Source organism: Sapajus apella, unplaced genomic scaffold, assembly GCF_009761245.1.
Source record: "Sapajus apella isolate SASKATOON/1434 unplaced genomic scaffold, GSC_monkey_1.0 scaffold19, whole genome shotgun sequence".
Taxonomy (NCBI): Eukaryota; Metazoa; Chordata; class Mammalia; order Primates; family Cebidae; genus Sapajus; species Sapajus apella.
The window spans coordinates 29163100-29181785 of record NW_022436959.1 but is presented as its reverse complement, the minus strand read 5'-3'; the positions used below and the strand labels follow the sequence as shown (position 1 = coordinate 29181785).

At 38.5% G+C, this 18686-nt stretch overlaps 1 protein-coding gene across 5 annotated transcripts in view; it reads left to right on the top strand.

The window, feature by feature from the left end:
• Positions 1–18686, top strand: part of GLCCI1 (glucocorticoid induced 1) — a 153621-nt gene that overhangs the window by 74567 nt on the left and 60368 nt on the right. For 4 of the 5 annotated variants that reach the window (XM_032286745.1, XM_032286749.1, XM_032286746.1 and 1 more), the window contains exon 3: positions 6174–6260. The exons of the other annotated variant lie outside the window; for it this stretch is intronic. In XM_032286745.1, the coding sequence (XP_032142636.1) occupies positions 6174–6260 (87 nt within the window). The remainder of the gene's footprint in view (positions 1–6173; positions 6261–18686) is intronic. 5 annotated transcript variants of the gene reach the window in all.

The following is an 18686-nucleotide window of genomic DNA, read 5'->3' as shown; positions in this document are numbered from 1 at the left end:
GTCCTGAATGGTTTTGCCTAGATTTTCTTCTAGGGTTTTTATGGTGTTAGGTCTTATGTTTAAGTCTTTAATCCATCTGGAGTTAATTTTAGTGTAAGGTGTCAGGAAGGGGTCCAGTTTCTGCTTTCTGCACATGGCTAGCCAGCTTTCCCAACACCATTTATTGAACAGGGAATCCTTTCCCTATTGCTTGTTTTTGACTGGTTTGTCAAAGATCAGATGGTTGTAGATATGTTGTGTTGCCTCCGAGACCTCTGTTCTGTTCCATTGGTCTATATCTCTGTTTTGGTACCAGTACCATACTGTTTTGATTACTGTAGCCTTGTAGTATAGTTTAACGTCCAGTAGTGTGATACCTCCCACTTTGTTCTTTTTGCTTAGAATTGACTTGGCTATGCGGGCTCTTCTTTTGTTTCCATATGAAGTTTAAGGTGATTTTTTCCAGTTCTGCGAAGAAGGTCATTGGTAGCTTCATGGGGATAGCATCGAATCTGTAAATTACTTTGGGCAGTATGGCCATTTTCACGATATTGATTCTTCCTAACCATGAACATGGAATGTTTCTCCATCTGTTGGTGTCCTCTCTTATTTCGTTGAGCAGTGGCTTGTAGTTCTCCTTGAAGAGGTCCTTAACGTTCCTTGTTAGTTGTATTCCTAGGTATCTTATTCTCTTTGTGGCAATTGTGAATGGAAGTTTGTTCTTGATTTGGCTCTCTTTAAGTCTATTATTGGTGTATAGGAATGCATGTGATATTTGCACATTGATTTTGTATCCTGAGACTTTGCTGAACTTGCTTATCAGTTTCAGGAGATTTGGGAATGAGACGATGGGGTCTTCTAGATATACAATCATGTCGTCTGCAAATAGAGACAATTTGACTTCCTCCTTTCCTATTTGAACGCCCTTTATTTCTTTTTCTTGCCTGATTGCTCTGGCTAGAACTTCTAATACTATATTGAATATCAGTGGTGAGAGAGGGCATCCTTGTCTGGTGTCACATTTCAAGGGGAATGCTTCCAGTTTTTGCCCATTCAGTATGATATTGGCTGTTGGTTTGTCATAAATAGCTTTTCTTAGTTTGAGATACGTTCCATCAATACCTAGCTTATTGAGGGTTTTTGGCATAAAGGGCTGTTGAATTTTGTCAAAGGCCTTCTCTGCATCAATTGTTATAATCATGTGGTTTTTGTCTTTGGTTCTGTTTATGTGGTGAATTACGTTTATAGACTTGCGTATGTTGAACCAGCCTTGCATCCCCGGGATGAAGCCTACTTGATCATGGTGGATAAGCTTTTTGATGTGCTGTTGCAATCGGCTTGTCAGTATTTTATTGAAGATTTTTGCATCTAGGTTCATCATGGATATTGGCCTGAAGTTTTCTTTTCTTGTTGAGTCTCTGACGGGTTTTGGAATCAGGATGATGTTGACCTCATAAAATGATTTGGGAAGAATTCCCTCTTTTTGTGTTGTTTGGAATAGTTTCAGAAGGAATGGTACCACCTCCTCTTTGTATGTCTGGTAGAATTCGGCTGTGAACCTACCTGGACCTGGGCTTTTTTTGGGTGGTAAGCTCTTAATTGCTGCCTCAACTTCAGACCTTGTTATGGGTATGTTCAGGGTTTCGGCTTCTTCCTGGTTTAGGCTTGGGAGGAGGCAAGTGTCCAGGAATTTATCCATTTCTTCCAGGTTTATTAGTTTATGTGCATAGAGTTGTTTGTAATAATCTCTGATGATGGTTTGAATTTCTGTGGAATCTGTGGTAATATCCCCTTTATCGTTTTTTATTGCATCAATTTGGTTATTCTCTCTTCTTTTTTATTAATCTGGCTAGTGGTCTGTCTATTTTGTTGATCTTTTCAAAAAACCAGCTCCTGGATTTATTGATTTTTTGAAGGGTTTTTTGTGTCTCTATCTCCTTCAGTTCTGCTCTGATCTTAGCTATTTCTTGTCTTCTGCTAGACTTTGAGGTTTTTTGATCTTGCTCCTCTAGCTCTTTCAGTTTTGACGATAGGGTGTCAATTTTTGATTTGTCCTTGCTTCTCATGTGGGCACTTATTGCTATATATTTTCCTTTAGAGACTGCTTTAAATGTGTCCCAGTGATTCTGGTATGATGTGTCTTCATTCTCGTTGGTTTCGAAGAACATCTTTATTTCTGCCTTCATTTCATTGTTTATCCAGTCAACATTCAAGAGCAAGTTGTTCAGTTTCCATGAAGCTGTGCGGTTCTGTGTTAGTTTTTGTATTCTGAGTTCTAACTTGATTGCACTGTGGTCTGAGATAGTGTTTGTTACGATTTCCGTTTTTTTGCATTTGCTGAGGAGTGGTTTACTCCCAATTATGTGGTCAATTTTAGAGTAGGTGTGATGTGGTGCTGAGAAGAATGTATATTCTGTGGATTTGGGGTGGAGAGTTCTGTAAATGTCTATTAGGTTTGCTTGGTCCAGGTCTGAGTTCAAGTCCTGGATATCCTTGTTAATTTTCTGTCTGGTTGATCTGTCTAATATTGACAATGGGGTGTTAAAGTCTCCCACTATTATTGTGTGGGAGTCTAAGTCTCTTTGTAAGTCATTAAGAACTTGCCTTATGTATCTGGGTGCTCCTGTATTGGGTGCGTATATATTTAGGATCGTTAGCTCTTCTTGTTGCATTGATCCTTTTACCATTATGTAATGTCCTTTGTCTCTTTTGATCTTTGTTGCTTTAAAGTCTAATTTATCAGAGATGAGAATTGCAACTCTTGCTTTTTTTTGCTCTCCATTTGCTTGGTAAATCTTCCTCTATCCCTTTATTTTGAGCCTTTGTGTATCCTTGCATGTGAGATGGGTTTCCTGGATTAGCACACCGATGGGTTTTGGCTTTTTATCCAATTTGCCAGTCTGTGTCTTTTGATTGGGGCATTTAGTCCATTTACATTTAGGGTTAATATTGTTATGTGCGAATTTGATACTGCCATTTTGGTGCTAGCTGGGTGTTTTGCCCTTTAGTTGAGCTGGTAGTTGTTGTTCCTTTATATGTGTAGAGCTTCTTTCAGGAGCCCTTGTGGAGCTGGCTCCTGGTGACGAAATCTCTGAGTACTTGCATGTTCCCAAAGGATTTTATTTTTCCTTCTCTTATGAAACTTAGTTTGGCTGGATAGGAGATTCTGGGTTGAAAGTTCTTTTCTTTAAGGATGTTGAATATTGGCCCCCATTCTCTTCTGGCTTGTAGGGTTTCTGCTGAGAGATCTGCTGTGAGTCTGATGGGCTTCCCTTTGTGGGTAACCCGACCTTTCTCTCTGGCTGCCCTTAGTATTTTCTCCTTCATTTCAACCCTAGTGAATCTGAGGATTATATGCCTTGGGGTTGTTCTTCTTGACGAATATCTTTGTGGTGTTCTCTGTATTTCCTGGACTTGGATGTTTGCCTGCCCTGCTAGGTTGGGGAAGTTTTCCTGGATAATATCCTGAAAAGTATTTTCCAGCTTGGATTCATTCTCTTCGTCGCATTCGGGTACGCCTATCAAACGTAGATTAGGTCTTTTCACATAGTCCCACATTTCTTGGAGATTTTGTTCATTCCTTTTTACCCTTTTTTCTCCAGTCGTGCCTTCCCGTTTTATTTCATTGAGTTGATATTCGACGTCTGAGATCCTTTCCTCTGCTTGGTCAGTTCGGCTGTTGATACTTGTGCATGCTTTGCGAAGTTCTCGTGTTGCGTTTTTTAGCTCCATCAATTCACTTATATTCCTTTCTATTTTGTCCAATCTCGTTAGCATTTCGTCAAATCTTTTTTCAAGGTTCTTAGTTTCTTTGCATTGGGTTAGAACATGTTCTTTAAGTTCACGGAAGTTTCTTACTACTCACCTTCTGAAGTCTGATTCTGTCATTTCATCACACTCGTTCTCCATCCAACCTTGTTCCCTTGCTGGTGAGGAGTTGTGATCCCTTGTAGGAGGAGAGGTGTTCTGGTTTTGGGTGTTTTCATCCTTTTTGTGCTGGTTTCTTCCCATCTTTAAGGATTTATCTACCTGTCGACTTTGTAGTTGCTTGCTTTCAGATTGGGTCTCAAATCTTTCAGATTGATGTTCTGTTTGTTGATGATGAGGTTATTTCTGTTTCTTGGTTTTCGTTCTGACAGTCTGGCCCCTCTGCTGTAGGTCTGCTGAGGTTCACTCAAGGCCCTGTTTGCCTGGGGTTCACCTGCAGCAGCTGCTGAACAGTAAGGGTTGTTACCAGTTGTCTTCTTCTGCTATCTTTGTCTCAGAAGGATACCCGCCTAGTGTCAATCTCATCTCTGCTTTATGAGGTGGCTCTTTGGTTATAGGGGGTCAAGGAGCTGCTTGAGGAGATGGTGTCTTCTTTATAGGAGCTCAAATGGTGAGCTGTGAGCTCTGTTGTTCATTCAGAGCTGCTGGGCAGGTACGTTTAGGTCTGCTGCAGCAGAACTCATAATCCGCTTTTTGTTCCCAGGTGCTGTGGCCCAGGGATTTAGGGGTTTATGAGTTTCGGTTATGCTGCTGCCTTCTCTGTCTCTTTTTTTTCTTCCTTCAGAGCTGCCCTGCCCAGCAAGGAGGCAGCCTAGTCACTGTATGCCTGTAGAGGCTTTGCTGAGCTGCTGTGGGCTCTGCCCAGCTGCCGAGTGAACTTCCCTGCAGTCCTGTTTATATGAGTGTAGTTAGAACTGCTTTGGTGATGGTGGCCCGCCTCTCTTGAGGCGGAGTCTCTCTGCTGTGGCGGGTTGCCTTGACAACTGCGGGCTGCCTCAGTAATGGCGGGTTGCCTTGGCAACGGCGGGCTGCCTCGGCATTGGCTGACTACCTCCGGAGTGGTGGGCTGCCTGGGTAATGGTGGACGCCCCTCCCCCACAGAGCTGGACATCCCGGGTTCAGCTGCGCTTGCTGTGAAACTCTCAATCCAGAGTTTCTGGTTGGTGTTCTTTTGTGGGGGTGGGACAAGCCGAGCCTGATCGCCTAGCTCCCTGCCTCAGAGCCTTTTTTAAGTTGGTGTTCCAGTCGCATGTTGAAGAGGCGCCGGGGTCTGTTTGTTTTCCCCTGTGGCCACTCACTGCACTGGCTTAAACAGTGGCACTGACATTTTTTTTTTTTTTGCCCTGGAATCTACTGTCCTGGTTCTCTGCTCAGTCCCCTTTTTAAAGAGACGAATGGGCGACTTTCGTGGCTCCAATCAACAGCCTAAAGGGCACCCGGACCCGGTGTATTTTGTATAGAGAACTGCTGCTCCGGGGCGCCGACAAGCAGCCGCGCGGGGCAAAGTAGCGGCGCGGGCCGGCACAGCCATGCTGGCCGAAACAGCCGGGCTGGTGACTTGTGGAGCTCCTCTGCCTGGGAATTTCCTAGTCTGTGGGCAATAAAACTGCGCTGTCCACTCACCCACTGCACTTTCACTGGGAGCTGCAATGCTGAGCTGTTCCTAAATGGCCATCTTGGATCCTCTGTTTTAATTTTTTAAATACAACTATTAAATGGTCTTACCACTGTATTACATTATTTGGGATTTAGCGGTTTGTGTTAAATTTGAGGATAGTGTCTATTCATGGCCAAATAACTGAAAATGATATTTTAGATAAAAATGATTCTCTTTTCCGACATATTGGTTCAGATTTTTTAAAAGATGTATTACTTCAGTTTATTTAGCTTATATTTACTATTTTTAATCTTTTTCACTTTTATAATAACTTGATGTTTTTTATACAAAGATGCCCGATATTTTTCAAAAAGGATACTAATACTTTTCCCCAAGTACAGGAAAAGTAGTACAGTCAGTCCTCCTGCTAAATATTTGAAATATAGGTCATTTTTTAATACTGCTGCTTTTGAGATACTTCTATTCATTTTACCTCTGTTGATTGAATTTAGTTCAGCTATTCTCTAGAAAGACCAATATACAAATCTTTACAATTCCCTTTGAATTTTATAAATAAGTTTTTAATGTTATTGATGTGAAGATATCAAATGTTTTAAAAGAGTCAGAGACATCTTTGAGCATGTGTAATTCAGAATATGGCAGAGTATTTTAAACATTTCACGGGATCATGAAACTCTTAGCATTTAAAGGATTTTAGTATAGCTCTCTAACTGGTATGTGCTAAGAATTTGAAATATGTTTCAGTTGCTTGAGATTAGGAGGTAGAGAGAAAATTTCTTATTTTTTATATATATATATTTTTTTAAAGACACCTAGCTGTTGGACAGAAGAGGGTGCAGAAAAGAGGTCACATCAGCGTTCTGCATCATGGGGGAGTGCTGATCAACTAAAAGAGGTAAGTTATTTCTGTTTTCAGTTGGTAACCTGTTTTGGTCCTAGTAGATTAGTAGATTAGATTACCTTAGTATTTCCTGAATGTAATGATACTTTAAAAATTTGTCCTAACCTTACCTCTTTTAGTAAGGTTAAGACAAATTCTAGGCAGGTTTTCATAAAGTTAAGACAAATTCTAGATAGGTAGGTTACATTCTACATTTTGGTGAACAAGTCTGAATTTACCTTATTTGGGTATTTTGCCTTTTATAAATAATTGTTATGCACTCAGTCAGTTTTAGCCTTTCCAGAATGAAGCCTGAGTTTATGTAATACTCTCTATGTCTTGTTCATTTTAGTTATCTTTTGTTCTCTCTTCAGCATCCTTGTTAAGTTGTAGCAACCAGAGCTATAGATTATAGCTTTGTACCATGGTAGGATAGTGTTTCCTGTTTCTAATAGCTTTTTAAATGATATCCAGCATATTGTCACCCTTTGGAACCCAACAATAGAGTGGAATCCATGTTTCTTAGAAATGTGGTTTCTATGACCGATTTACTTATTTATTAATAACCTGAAGTGTCATATCTATATGTATATTTTGTATTCTTGTTCCTGATGCTTTATCAATCTAAATTCTTTTCTATTTGTATTTATAAATTACAGAAATTTAGAGTTGAAAGGTCATCTAGTCTATCTTCTAAATAAATGCTCCATAAAAAGGTGGTCATCCAATCTCTGTTATTCTTTTTTGTTGTTGTTGTTTTTGAGACGGAGTCTCGCTCTGTTGCCTAGGCTGGAATACAGTGGCACAATCTTGGCCCACTGCAGCTTCCACTCCCAGGTTCAAGCAATTCTCCTGCCTCAGCCTCCTGAGTAGCTGGGATTACAGATGTTTGCCACCACGCCCAGCTTATTTTTGTATTTTTAGTAGAGATGGGGTTTTAGCATATTGGCCAGGCTAGTTTCGAATTCCTGACCTCAAGTGATCTGCCTACCTCAGCCTCCCAAAGTGCTGGGATTACAGGTGTGAGCCACCACACCAAGCCATGATCATTCTTAGTGAGGGAAACTTATTATTTTACAAAAGAACCAGTTAAATTGTTTTAAGCTGTTAAAAATATCTTCTCTTATGTATGGAACTTAGAATTAGATAACTTAGTTTTCATGTTGCCCCCTGGATCAATATTGAGTAAGTCCCAGTATTTTAAAGGCTAGCAGTAAGTCACTTTTTTTTTTCCTCCAGCATAAACATCAATATTTGTCTCAAAATTTTTCTCATATACCAGTTTCCGGGCCTCTTTGTATAATTTTTATATACTATAGGTTATCACTGTCCTTCATATACTGTGGTGTCTGGACTGCATAGATATAGTTTATTAGCATGATTTTACTTATGATTGTGTTACATTTTGAGCAGCTTCTTTATAGCATGGATGTAGAGAACTACTTAGCTCCTTCTGTCTACCATACATGTATGCAAAAAAATCAGTTTTCTCCAGCAGCAACAAAAAACAAATGAAGCTGAGTATAATATCTCTAGCATACAATAACTACATATGTATGTATAGCATATGAATGACAAAAAAGTGAACTTGTACTTTTATCTCAGAGTTAAATACAATTTTAGAGTTATCACTAAGATTTACTCATCTTTAGGCTGAAAGTAAGTAATGCCAGATATTAATTTGAATCCTTAGGAAGAATTGAAGAGTGCTGGGAATAGTAAATATGAGTTTTTAAAACTGTTTTGTTGGATTTATAATTAAACTATAACTGGATTACAGGAATATATGACATACACTATTAAAAAGGAATAGTGACATACATTTTTAAAAAGGAATAGAGCTGGACAAAACTGTCAAAACAACTGTTTGAGGCTGGGCGCAGTGGCTCATGCCTGTAATCCCAACACTGTGGGAGGCTGAGGCCAGCAGATTGAACCGTCCTGGCTAACATGGTGAAACCCCATCTCTACTGAAATACGAAAAATTAGCTGGGTTTGGAGGCACATGCCTTTATTCCCAGCTATTCAGGAGGCTGAGGCAGGGGAATTGCTTGAATCTAGGAGACCGAGGTTGCAGTGAGCTGAGATCGTGCCAATGCATTACAGCCTGGGGACAAGGCGAGACTCCATCTCAAAAATAAACAAACAAAAAAAACAACTGTTTGAGTACCTTACCTAACAAACTGAGAAGTTTTATTCATGAAAAGTAATGAAATAGGGTTAGAAGAGCACAAATTTCATGATCTGGTGCTACTCCGTTTCCCCTTTTCTTTGTCCCCAGCTTTGTTGCATGGCATTTCAATCAGGATGAAAATCAACAGCTTTGCTTCCATTGTTGCAGAGAAATCAGTTGATGCAGAGCACTGTAGGTTAAAATAGTGATCTTTGTGGCAAATAAACAAAGAGGGCCAACAACTTTATTAGTCTGAGATTGTAGTCCAGTTTGGGGCCAACAGTAGACTCATTGACTAGTTGAGTTTAGCAGAGACTTTTGAGAGGTAAGACAGTAGTGAGAGCTTGATAAATTCCCCACACATCCCAGGTTGACTGGAGGCTGTAGACATGCACAGCAGGGAGTAGAGTGGGCCCAAGCCACTGACATGTTTCTGGCCAGTAGAGCTTAAGAATACGTGCAGAGGAAATTCAAGTGGGCTACTGGAAATAAAACCAGGGGAGACATGTAAAAAACCTGAACTTCAAATGCTCTCCTCTGCCCACAGACAAATTCTATCAGTAGGAAGTAGAAGCCTTATTGGGTTGAGATGTATGAATAAAATGCACAATCAGTCTTTGGCCAAACACTATGGTGAACACAGGAGACATGCTTTAAAAGGTCTTAAGAAGTCAGGCAAAAAATAATAGTGACATAAGCAGTCACACATTGCAGGGGAAACAGACTTGTAGACTGTTAAGAAATAACAAATAGACAACAACTCTTAGGTGAGAAAATCAGAATCTGGAGTTGCTATAAAACATTATCTAAAATATCCAGCATTTAGCAAAAAGTTTTGAGATATACAAAGAAACAAAAAAGTATGGTACATACTCAGGAAAATAACGCAGTCATTAGACACTGTATGTATCTTTATGATGTATTTAGCAGACAAAGACATCAAAGCAGCTATTGTAAATATGTTCGAAGAAATAAAGGAAACCATGATTAAAGAATTAAAGGGAAAGTAGGACTACAAGGACTCAACGAATAAAGAGTTTTCACAAAGAGTCATTCTAAAAAAGGAGGAAGCAAAATTCTAGAGTTAAAAAGGGCAAAACTAAATATAAAAATATGTTAGATTGGCTTGACTGTGGATTTGCAATGGCAGAAGAATCAATGAATTTGACAATAAGTCAGTAGAATTTATGTATCCTGAAGAACAGAGAGGAAAAAAAGATTAAAGTTGAAAAAGCCTCATAGGAGAGAAGAGACAGCAGAATTAAAGAAATTCTTTAAAGAAAAAGAAAAAGAATTAAAGAAATACTGACAGAGAACTTTCCAAATTTGGTGAAAAACAATTTACAGATTGATGAAGCTCAACTAATCACAACTAGGAAAACACAAAGAGAGCCATAAGAAGAAGAAAATTAGTCATCACACATAGGGAACCACTAATAACTTTAACCGCTAACTTTAAAATCAGAAGTGATAAGAACCATAATACCTGATGCATTCAAAGTGCTGAAAGAAAAAAAATGAACCAAAACTGTCAACCAAGTATTCTATTTCCAGCAAAACTAGTCTTCCAAACTGAAGGCAAAAAAAAGGACATTCCCAGATAAAACTTGGGAGCTCTTCTCCCTGTCTGACTGTCTTATAAGAAATAATAAAGCAACTCTTTAGGCTGAAAGGAAGTAACACTGGTTATTAAATTGCATCTCTAGGAAGAATTGAAGAGTGCTGGGAATAGTAAATATGTGGTAAATATAAAAGAGTTTTCAACATTGTTTTGTTGGATTGAAAGCATGTATGTGAAATATATATGATAATAGCACAAAGGAGGAGTGAGGAAAAGGACATATATTGAAGTATAGTTTCTATTTTACTGAAATTAAGTACTGTGATGTAGATTGTGATAAACTAAGACACATAAGCACTAGAGCAGTTGCTAAGTTACTAAGATGATAACTCCAAAAATGTGAAAAAAGAAAAAAACAGAGAAATTTTAAAACATCGCAAAAGACATACTAAAAAATATCACAAAAGAAAGCAGGAAAGGAACAGGTAAACAAAAACAACTGTGACACAAAAAATAGAAGCCTACACCATTCATCACCTCCAACCCCCAATGGAGCACCAAATTTTAACAACAGTCTGCACAGAGAAAAACACCATCACAAGAACCAAAAATCAGATGAGCAATCACAGTACCTAGTTTTTAAGTTCCTATCACCAAAAGAGGCACTGAGTAGGCCAGAGACAGTCTTGAATTGCTGATGTTACCCCTACATCCCCTACCAGCAATTGTGTGGAAAACGGAGAGAATATGTGCACTTTGAGAAAGAAGGTACAGCAACTGGGGAACTTTACACTAAACTCAGTACTGCCCTATCACAGTGAAGAATAAAGCCAGCTGACCTCAGCCATTGCCTTTGCATGGAGAGAGCATTTGGACCAGCCTTAGCCAGGGGGGAATCACCCATTCCAGCAGTCAGAAGTTTTTATTGGCAAGCTTTAGGAGAGAGAGAGAGAGAGAGATAGACAGATACCCTCTGTTTGCTGGTGAGAAAGTAAGGGAAAAGAACAAGAGTCTTTGTATGGTATTCGAGAGAATTCTCGCAGATCTTTCTTAAGACCTCCAAGGTGGTAGGTATACCTCTGCACATCTGCAAAAAACACACTATTATTGGGCTTGGGGCCCAAGTCTCTTTGAACATGTAGAAAGCCTTCCCAAGAGGGAAAGGCACAAATAAGCCCAGACTGTGAGGACTACAATAAATACCTATCTCTTCAATGCCCAGACACCGAGGAACATCTACAATAATCAGCACCATCCAGGAAAACATGACCTCACCAAATGAACTAAATAAAGCACCAGGGACTAATCCTAGAGAAACAGAGATATATAACCTTTCAGAGAATTCAAAGTAGCTGTTTTGAGGAAACTCACTTCTGTAATCCCAGAACCTTGGGAAGCCAAAATAGGCAGAACACGAGGTCAGGAGTTTGAGACCAGCCTGGCCAACATGGTAAAACTCTGTCTCTACTAAAAATACAAAAATTAGCTGGGCGTGGTGGCACACACCTGTATTCCCAGCTACTGGGGAGGCTGAGGCACAAGAAACGTTTGAGCACGGGAGGTCGAGGTTTCAGTGAGCCAAGATCACACCACTGCACTCCTGCCTGGGCAACAGAGGGAGACACTGTCTCAACAATATGTAAAAGAAAGAAAGCTTACATACCACTGGAAAAAAATCACCAAAAGGAAGACAAGAAGGAAAGAAAGAAGAAAGAGAAGACCAGAAAACAAATAATAAAATGGCAAGAGTAAGTTCCTACTTATCAGGAAAATTGAATGTAAATGGACTAAACTCTCCAAACAAAAGACATAGAGTGGCTGAATGGATTTAAAAAAAAAAAAAAGACCCAGTGATCTATTGCCTACAAGAAACAGTCTTCACCTATAAAGATAAATGTAGACTGAAACTAAAAAGATGGAAAGATATTCTATGCCAGTGGAAACCAAAAAAAGAGCAGGAGTTGCTATGCTTATATCAGACAAAATAGATTTCAAGACAAAAACTGTAAGAAAAGATAGGATCATTATATAATGATAGAGGGATCAATTCAGCAAGAGGATATAGTGATTGTAAATATATATGTACCCAACACTGGAGCACCCAGAAGCACCAAGGTATATAAAACAAATACTATTAGAGCTAAAGAGGTCCCAATACAATAATTGCTGGAGACTTCAACACCCTGCTTTCAGCAATTAGACAGATCTCTTAGGCAGAATATCAGCAAGGAAACATTGAGCTTAATTTGCACTGTAGAACAAATGGCCCTAATATATATTTACAGAACATTTCATCCAATGGCCATAGAATACAAATTTTCCTCCTCAGCACATGGATTATTCTCAGACAGACCACATATTAGGTCACAAAAACATATCTTAAAACATACAAAAAAAATTGAAATAATATCAGGAATCCCCTCTGACGACAGTGGAACAAAACTACAAATCAATAACAAGGGGAATTTTGAAAACTATACAAACACATGGAAATTAAACAATATGCTCCTGGATGACCAGTGAGTCAATGAAGAAATTAAGAAGGAAATTGAAAAACTTCTTGAAACAAATGATAATGGAAATACAACATACCAAAATCTATGGGATATAGCAAAAGCACCACTAAGAGGGAAATTTAAGTGCCTACATCAAAAAAGAAGAAAAACTTCAAATAAATAACCTAATGATACATCTTAAAGAATAGCAAAAGCAAGAGCAAATCAAACTGAAAGTTAGTATAAGAAAAGAAATAATAAAGATCAGAGCTGGAATAAAATGTATTTGAAATGATGAAAATACTACAAAAGCTCAATGAAATTAAAAGCTGGTTTTTTTGAAAAGATAAACCAAATTGACAAACCTGTAGCCAAAGTAACCAAGAAAAAAGAGAATACCCAAATAAATCAGAGGTGAAAAAGAAGACTTTACAGCTGATAACCACAGAAATTGAAAGAATCATTAGTGGCTACTTTGAGTAACTGTATGCCAATAAATTGGAGTATCTGTAAGAAATGAGTAAATTCCAAGACACATATAACCTACCAAGACTGAACCACGAAGAAATCCAAAGTCCAAACAAGCCAATAACAAGTAAAGAGATTAAACCCATAATAAAAAGCCTCTCTGTAAAGAAAAGCTCAGGACCCAGTGGCTTCACTGCTGAATTCTACCGAACATTTAAAGAAGAGCTAGTACCAGTCTTACTCAAGCTGCTCCAAAAAATGGAGGAAGATGGAATACTTCCAAGTTCATTCTACCTGAGTAGTGTTACCCTGATACCAAAACCAGACAAACATACATTAAAAAAGTAAAATACAGGGCAGTGTATCTGATGAATATTGATACAAAATTCTCAACAAAATGCTAGCAAACCAAATTCAACAATATAGTAAAAAGATCATTCATCATGGCCAAGTTGTATTTATCCCAGGAATGCAAAGATGGTTCAACAAACTCAAGTCAGTGTGATACATCATATTAACAAAATGGGCAAAAACCATATGATCATTTCAATTGTTGCTGAAAAAGCATTTGATAAAAGTTCAACATCCTTCATGGTAAAATTCCTCAAAAAACTGGCTGTAGAAGGAACATACCTCAACATAATAAAAGCTGTGTATCACAGAACCACAGCTATTATTGTGCTGAATGGGGGGGGGGGGGGGGGGGGGCGGAAAGCCTTTCTGGAAAATGATAAGGTTGTTCACTTTCACTACTGTTATTCAACGTAATACTGGAAGTCTTATCTAGAGTAATCAGAAAAGAGAAAAAAATAAAGAGTATTCAAATTGGAAAGGAAGAAGTCAAAATATCGTTGTTTGCAGATATGATCTTGTATTTAGAAAAACCCAGGGAATCCATCAAAAAACTATTAAAACTGATAAATTCAGTTAAGTTGCAGAATACAAAATCAGCATTCAAAAATTAATAGTATTTCTGTATTCTAACAGTGAACAATATAAAAAGAAATAAAAAGTAATCCCATTTACAAAGGACACAAATAAAATTAAATACGTTGGAATTAACTTTATATGTTAAGATTTGATGAGGCAAAAGATTTGATTAGACATTTCTCAAAAGACACAGAAATGGCAAACAGGCATATGAAAAGGTGTTATATCAAGGGGGGAGAGTCCTGGAGCCCAGTGGAGAACTCACAAGAAGAAGTTAGGACACAGAAAAAGAAGGAAACAGAGGCTGGCAGAGATTGGCTAGGAAACCCAAGGGACTTGGCATTTTATTGAAAGGGTAGGTGGGAGTGTTTTTGGCTCCCCTTCATCTTGCAGCAGACTTCTGGTATTTGAGAGTTCGTCTCCCCTTATGAACCCAAACATTGGTGTGGGTGGTGATTTGGGGACTTAACGAGGGCATTACAACAGACTTCTAGCTCATGCTGGATTGCTTACCCTCCCCATGGACCCAAGCTGTGACGGCAGTCCTAATATTTGGGACATACCTGTTGAGGTACTGAATTCTGCCCAAGGAACCTTAGCCCTTGTGTTTCCATATCACTGGATCCCATGCAGATGTTCCCTGGCAGACACTCAGACTGTAGTAGCCACATAGGGCTGGCTTGACCCAGGGGAGCTGCAGGATTCTCAGTGGTCTATCCCTTGGGGGAGTGCTACTCCTAAGGGAAGGGAAAGGAAAGTGGATAAAAGGGGTACTCCTTAGGACAAAGTGACCAGAGTATGTGCTGCCCTGTGTCCAAGAACTCCCCATTTGGCTGCCACTTCCACTGCAGATGCAGGCACTGTGTTTGGCTCTTCAAAAGAGAAACAAGGTTCCATCCCAGCAGCTCGGTGGCCTCAGTGCGCAAGCAAGATGTGGAGAAGGGTTATTTCTCCTCCCTAGCTTGTCCACTGCTGCAGACACAGCCATTCCTAATCTTTTGGGAGGTTGGTACAGGCATATCAGAAGACAGCCTTCTAGAGTAATTAGGCATGGCTGTGCCCACACTGATAATCTAAAAATATAAGAATTCATTCAAGCTGGTCCCAGCCTTGTGTGAAAGGTGGGGCCCCTCCCCCTTTACATGTGGAGTTGCTGTGTTCATGAAGCAGAAATCAGGAGAGCCACAAAGTTGTATGTTTTGGGCTGAAGACAGGTTCTACACCAAAGACATTTTGGCAGCAAGCTGTGGGACAGGCATATTTCACAGCTCTTGGCTACATTGCAGCCTGGTCATAGACTGTGTTATCTATCCCATCAGAGTGTCCCAAGTGCTTAACAGGGGTGTGATATGGAAGCAAATCATGTTCCTGACTGCCTAGGTATGGAGCTGGGGCTGTTCCCTACCCTACACAGCTTGTCACATTCCATTAGGAGCTCCTCTCACCACCCCCTTCAGGGCTAGTGCATGTGTCCACCATTGAAATATTGAAGAGCAGGCTTGGTGGTTTAGCTTTGCCCAGCTTTGTCCCCATCAGGGGCTGAACAGGGATCTCAGGCTACTGTGCATTATACAATCTGGCCAATTTGAGGCAACAGAGAGCTTCTTCCGGTAAACAAAGATCAAGCATATATCCATCTGCTTCTGCTGCGGTTGGCTTTTACACATAAGCACCACCTACTGGCCTGTAGGTTAAATTGCACAACCCAATACAAAATCTGCTAAGGCCAAGTGCGCAGTTCTGGGGAATGAGATAAGCTTCCCGAGACCTCCCCCATTCTGGCTCAAGACGCAGTGAGCTTGTTCACATGCTCAGTACATCACTTCTACAACTAGCATTTGAAAAGCCATCTCACAAAGCATGTCCATAACCATGCCACTCAGAGACTTTGCTTTCAGTGGAAAGCACCCAGAACGAAAGCCAAAAGGCCTTACACAACATATATTATAGTCTCATCCTTAAGATGGAAAAAAAATAATGTCCAAACAAAAGTAAATATAAAAATAATAAGAGATAGTTTATCCAGATGAGAAGAACCAGAGAAACAATTCTGCAAGTATGAAAAAACAAGAGTATTATAGTACCTCCAAAGAATCATACTAACTGTCCTGCAGTAGATCCTAATGAAAATGAAATCTTTGAAATACCAGATAAAGAATTCAAAATATTGATTGTAAAGTTCAAAGATAGCCAACAGAAAGTTGAAAACCAGTACAAAGAAATCAGAAAAACAATTCAAAATATGAATGAAAAATCTATTAGACATTTTTATAATCCACCAGAACTTCTAGAAATGAAAAATTTGTTGAATGAATTACAAAATATAGTTGAAAGCTTTAACAGTAGACTGAACCAATTAGAAGAAAGAATGTCAGAGCATGAAGACAGGTCCTGCAAGTTAATTCAGCTAGAAAAAGAAAACAGAATTTTGAAAAATGAACAAAGCATTTGAGAATTATGAGATTATGTAAACTCTCCTAACCTACTCAAAGGGAGAAGGCTTCTTCCTGAGGGAGAAAAAAATGCAAAAAGTTTGGAAAACCTATTTGAGGAGATAATTTAGGAAAAATTTTCTCATCTCACTAGAGATTTAGATGTTGAAATAGAAGAGGCTCAAGGAACTCTAAAAGATAATATTGCAAGATGATTTGACCAAGATACATAGTCCTCAGACTATCTAAAGTCAATGTAAAGGAAGGAAATCCTAAAATCAGCAAGAGAAAAACTCTAATTTCCTGTAAAGAAAACCCCAACAGACTAACAGCAGAATGCGCAGCATAAACCCTATAAGCCAGAAGAGGTTGGAGCCCTAATTTCAGACTTCTTAAAAGAAAACTGTCAACCATGAATTTTGTATGCTGGTAAACTAAGCTTGGTAAATGAAGGGGAAATAGTATTTCCCAGATGCGTGAATGCTAAAGGAATTTATCACCACTAGACTGGGCTTACAAGAAATGCTTGAGAGATTTCCATGTAAATGAAAGGTGACACTTACCATCATAAAAACACGTGAAAGAATAAAACTCACGGTTCTTATAAAACAATTCCACAACTGAGACTGCAAAGCAACTAGGTAAGTTAACATTATAATAGGAACAAAACCTCATATACCAGTATTAAATTAGAATGTAAATGGGTTAAATGCTCCACTTAAAAGATACAGTTTGGCAGAATTGATTAAAAAGCTGGATCTAAACATATTCTGCTAACAAGAAATCCATCTAATTGCTAAAGACACTTAAAAGACTCAATGTAAAGGGGTGGAAAAATACATTTCATGCAAATGGAAACCAAATGTGAGCAGGAGTAGTCATACTTACATCAGATAAAACATTTTAAATCAACAGGAAAAAAACAGATGAGCTAATTATATAATGATAAAGGGATCAACTCAACAAGAAGATATATAGCAATTCTAAATATATATGTACCCAATACTAGGCCACCCAGATTCATAAAACAGATACTACTAGAGTTAAAAAAACAGATAGATAGTAATACAATAATAGTGGGAAGGGGACTTCAACCCCCCACTGACAGAACTAAACAGGTCATCAAGACAGAAAATCAGCAAAGAACACTGGATTTAAATTGAGCTCTAGATCAAATGGTCCTAGCATACATTTATAGAACATTCACACCAACCATAGAACATACATTCTTCTCATTAGTGCATGGAATAGAACACCAATGAAATCATTCATGGTAGAAACAAATGGAAAAACATTCTAAGCTCTTGGATTGTAAGAGCTTAAATCAGTATGGTTAAAATTGCCACCTGCAGATTCATTGCAATTCCTATCGAAATACCAGTGTCATTTTTCATGGAATTAGAAAAAGAATCTGAAAATTCATATGGAAAAAAAGTCCAAATGGTAAAAGCAGTCTTAAGCAAAAAAAGAACAAAAGTTATTACGTCACATTACCTGCCTTCAAATTATACTATGAGGCTATAGTAACCAAAGCAACATGCTACTGTTACTATAGCCTGTATGATATTACTGTTACTACTGTATGTATAGCTTGTATGATACTACTGTTACTATTGTATGAGAGCAAACACATAAATCAATGGAACAGAATAGAGAACCCAGAAGTAAAGCCAACTGATTTTTGACAAAGTTGACAAAACATATGCTGGGGAAAGGATTCTCTGTTGAATAAATGGTGCTGGGAAAATTGTGTAGCCATATGGAGAAGAATGAAACTGAATCCATATCTCTCACCATATATAAAAATTAACTCAAGATGGATTAGAGACTTAAATCTAAGACCTGAACCTATAAACATTTTAGAAGAAATCCTAGGACAAACTTGAACAAACTGTCAATTACTTAGATAATTGACAAATTACCTAATCAGAGAATTTATGAGTAAGACCTTAAAAGCAAATGCAACAAAAATAGGTGCATGGGAGTTAATTAAACTAAAAAGTCTCTGTGTAGCAAAATAAATAACAGAGAAATTAGACTACCTACAGAATGCAAGAAAATATTTGCAAACTATACATCTGACAAAGGATTAATATGCAGAAGCTATAAGAAGTCAAACAATTTCAGCAAGAAAAAAAATACATAACCCTGTTAAAGAGTGGACAAAGGACATGAACAGACATTTTTCAAAAGAAAACCACATGTAGCGAACAAGGAGATGAAAAATGCTCAGTATCATTAATTATCAGAGAAATGCACAATAAAATGGGATAGCACCTTATACCAGTCAGGTGACTATTAAAAAGTCAAAACATAATAGATGTTGGTGAGGAAAAGGGAATGCTTATACACTGTTAGTGAGAATGTAAATTACTACAACTT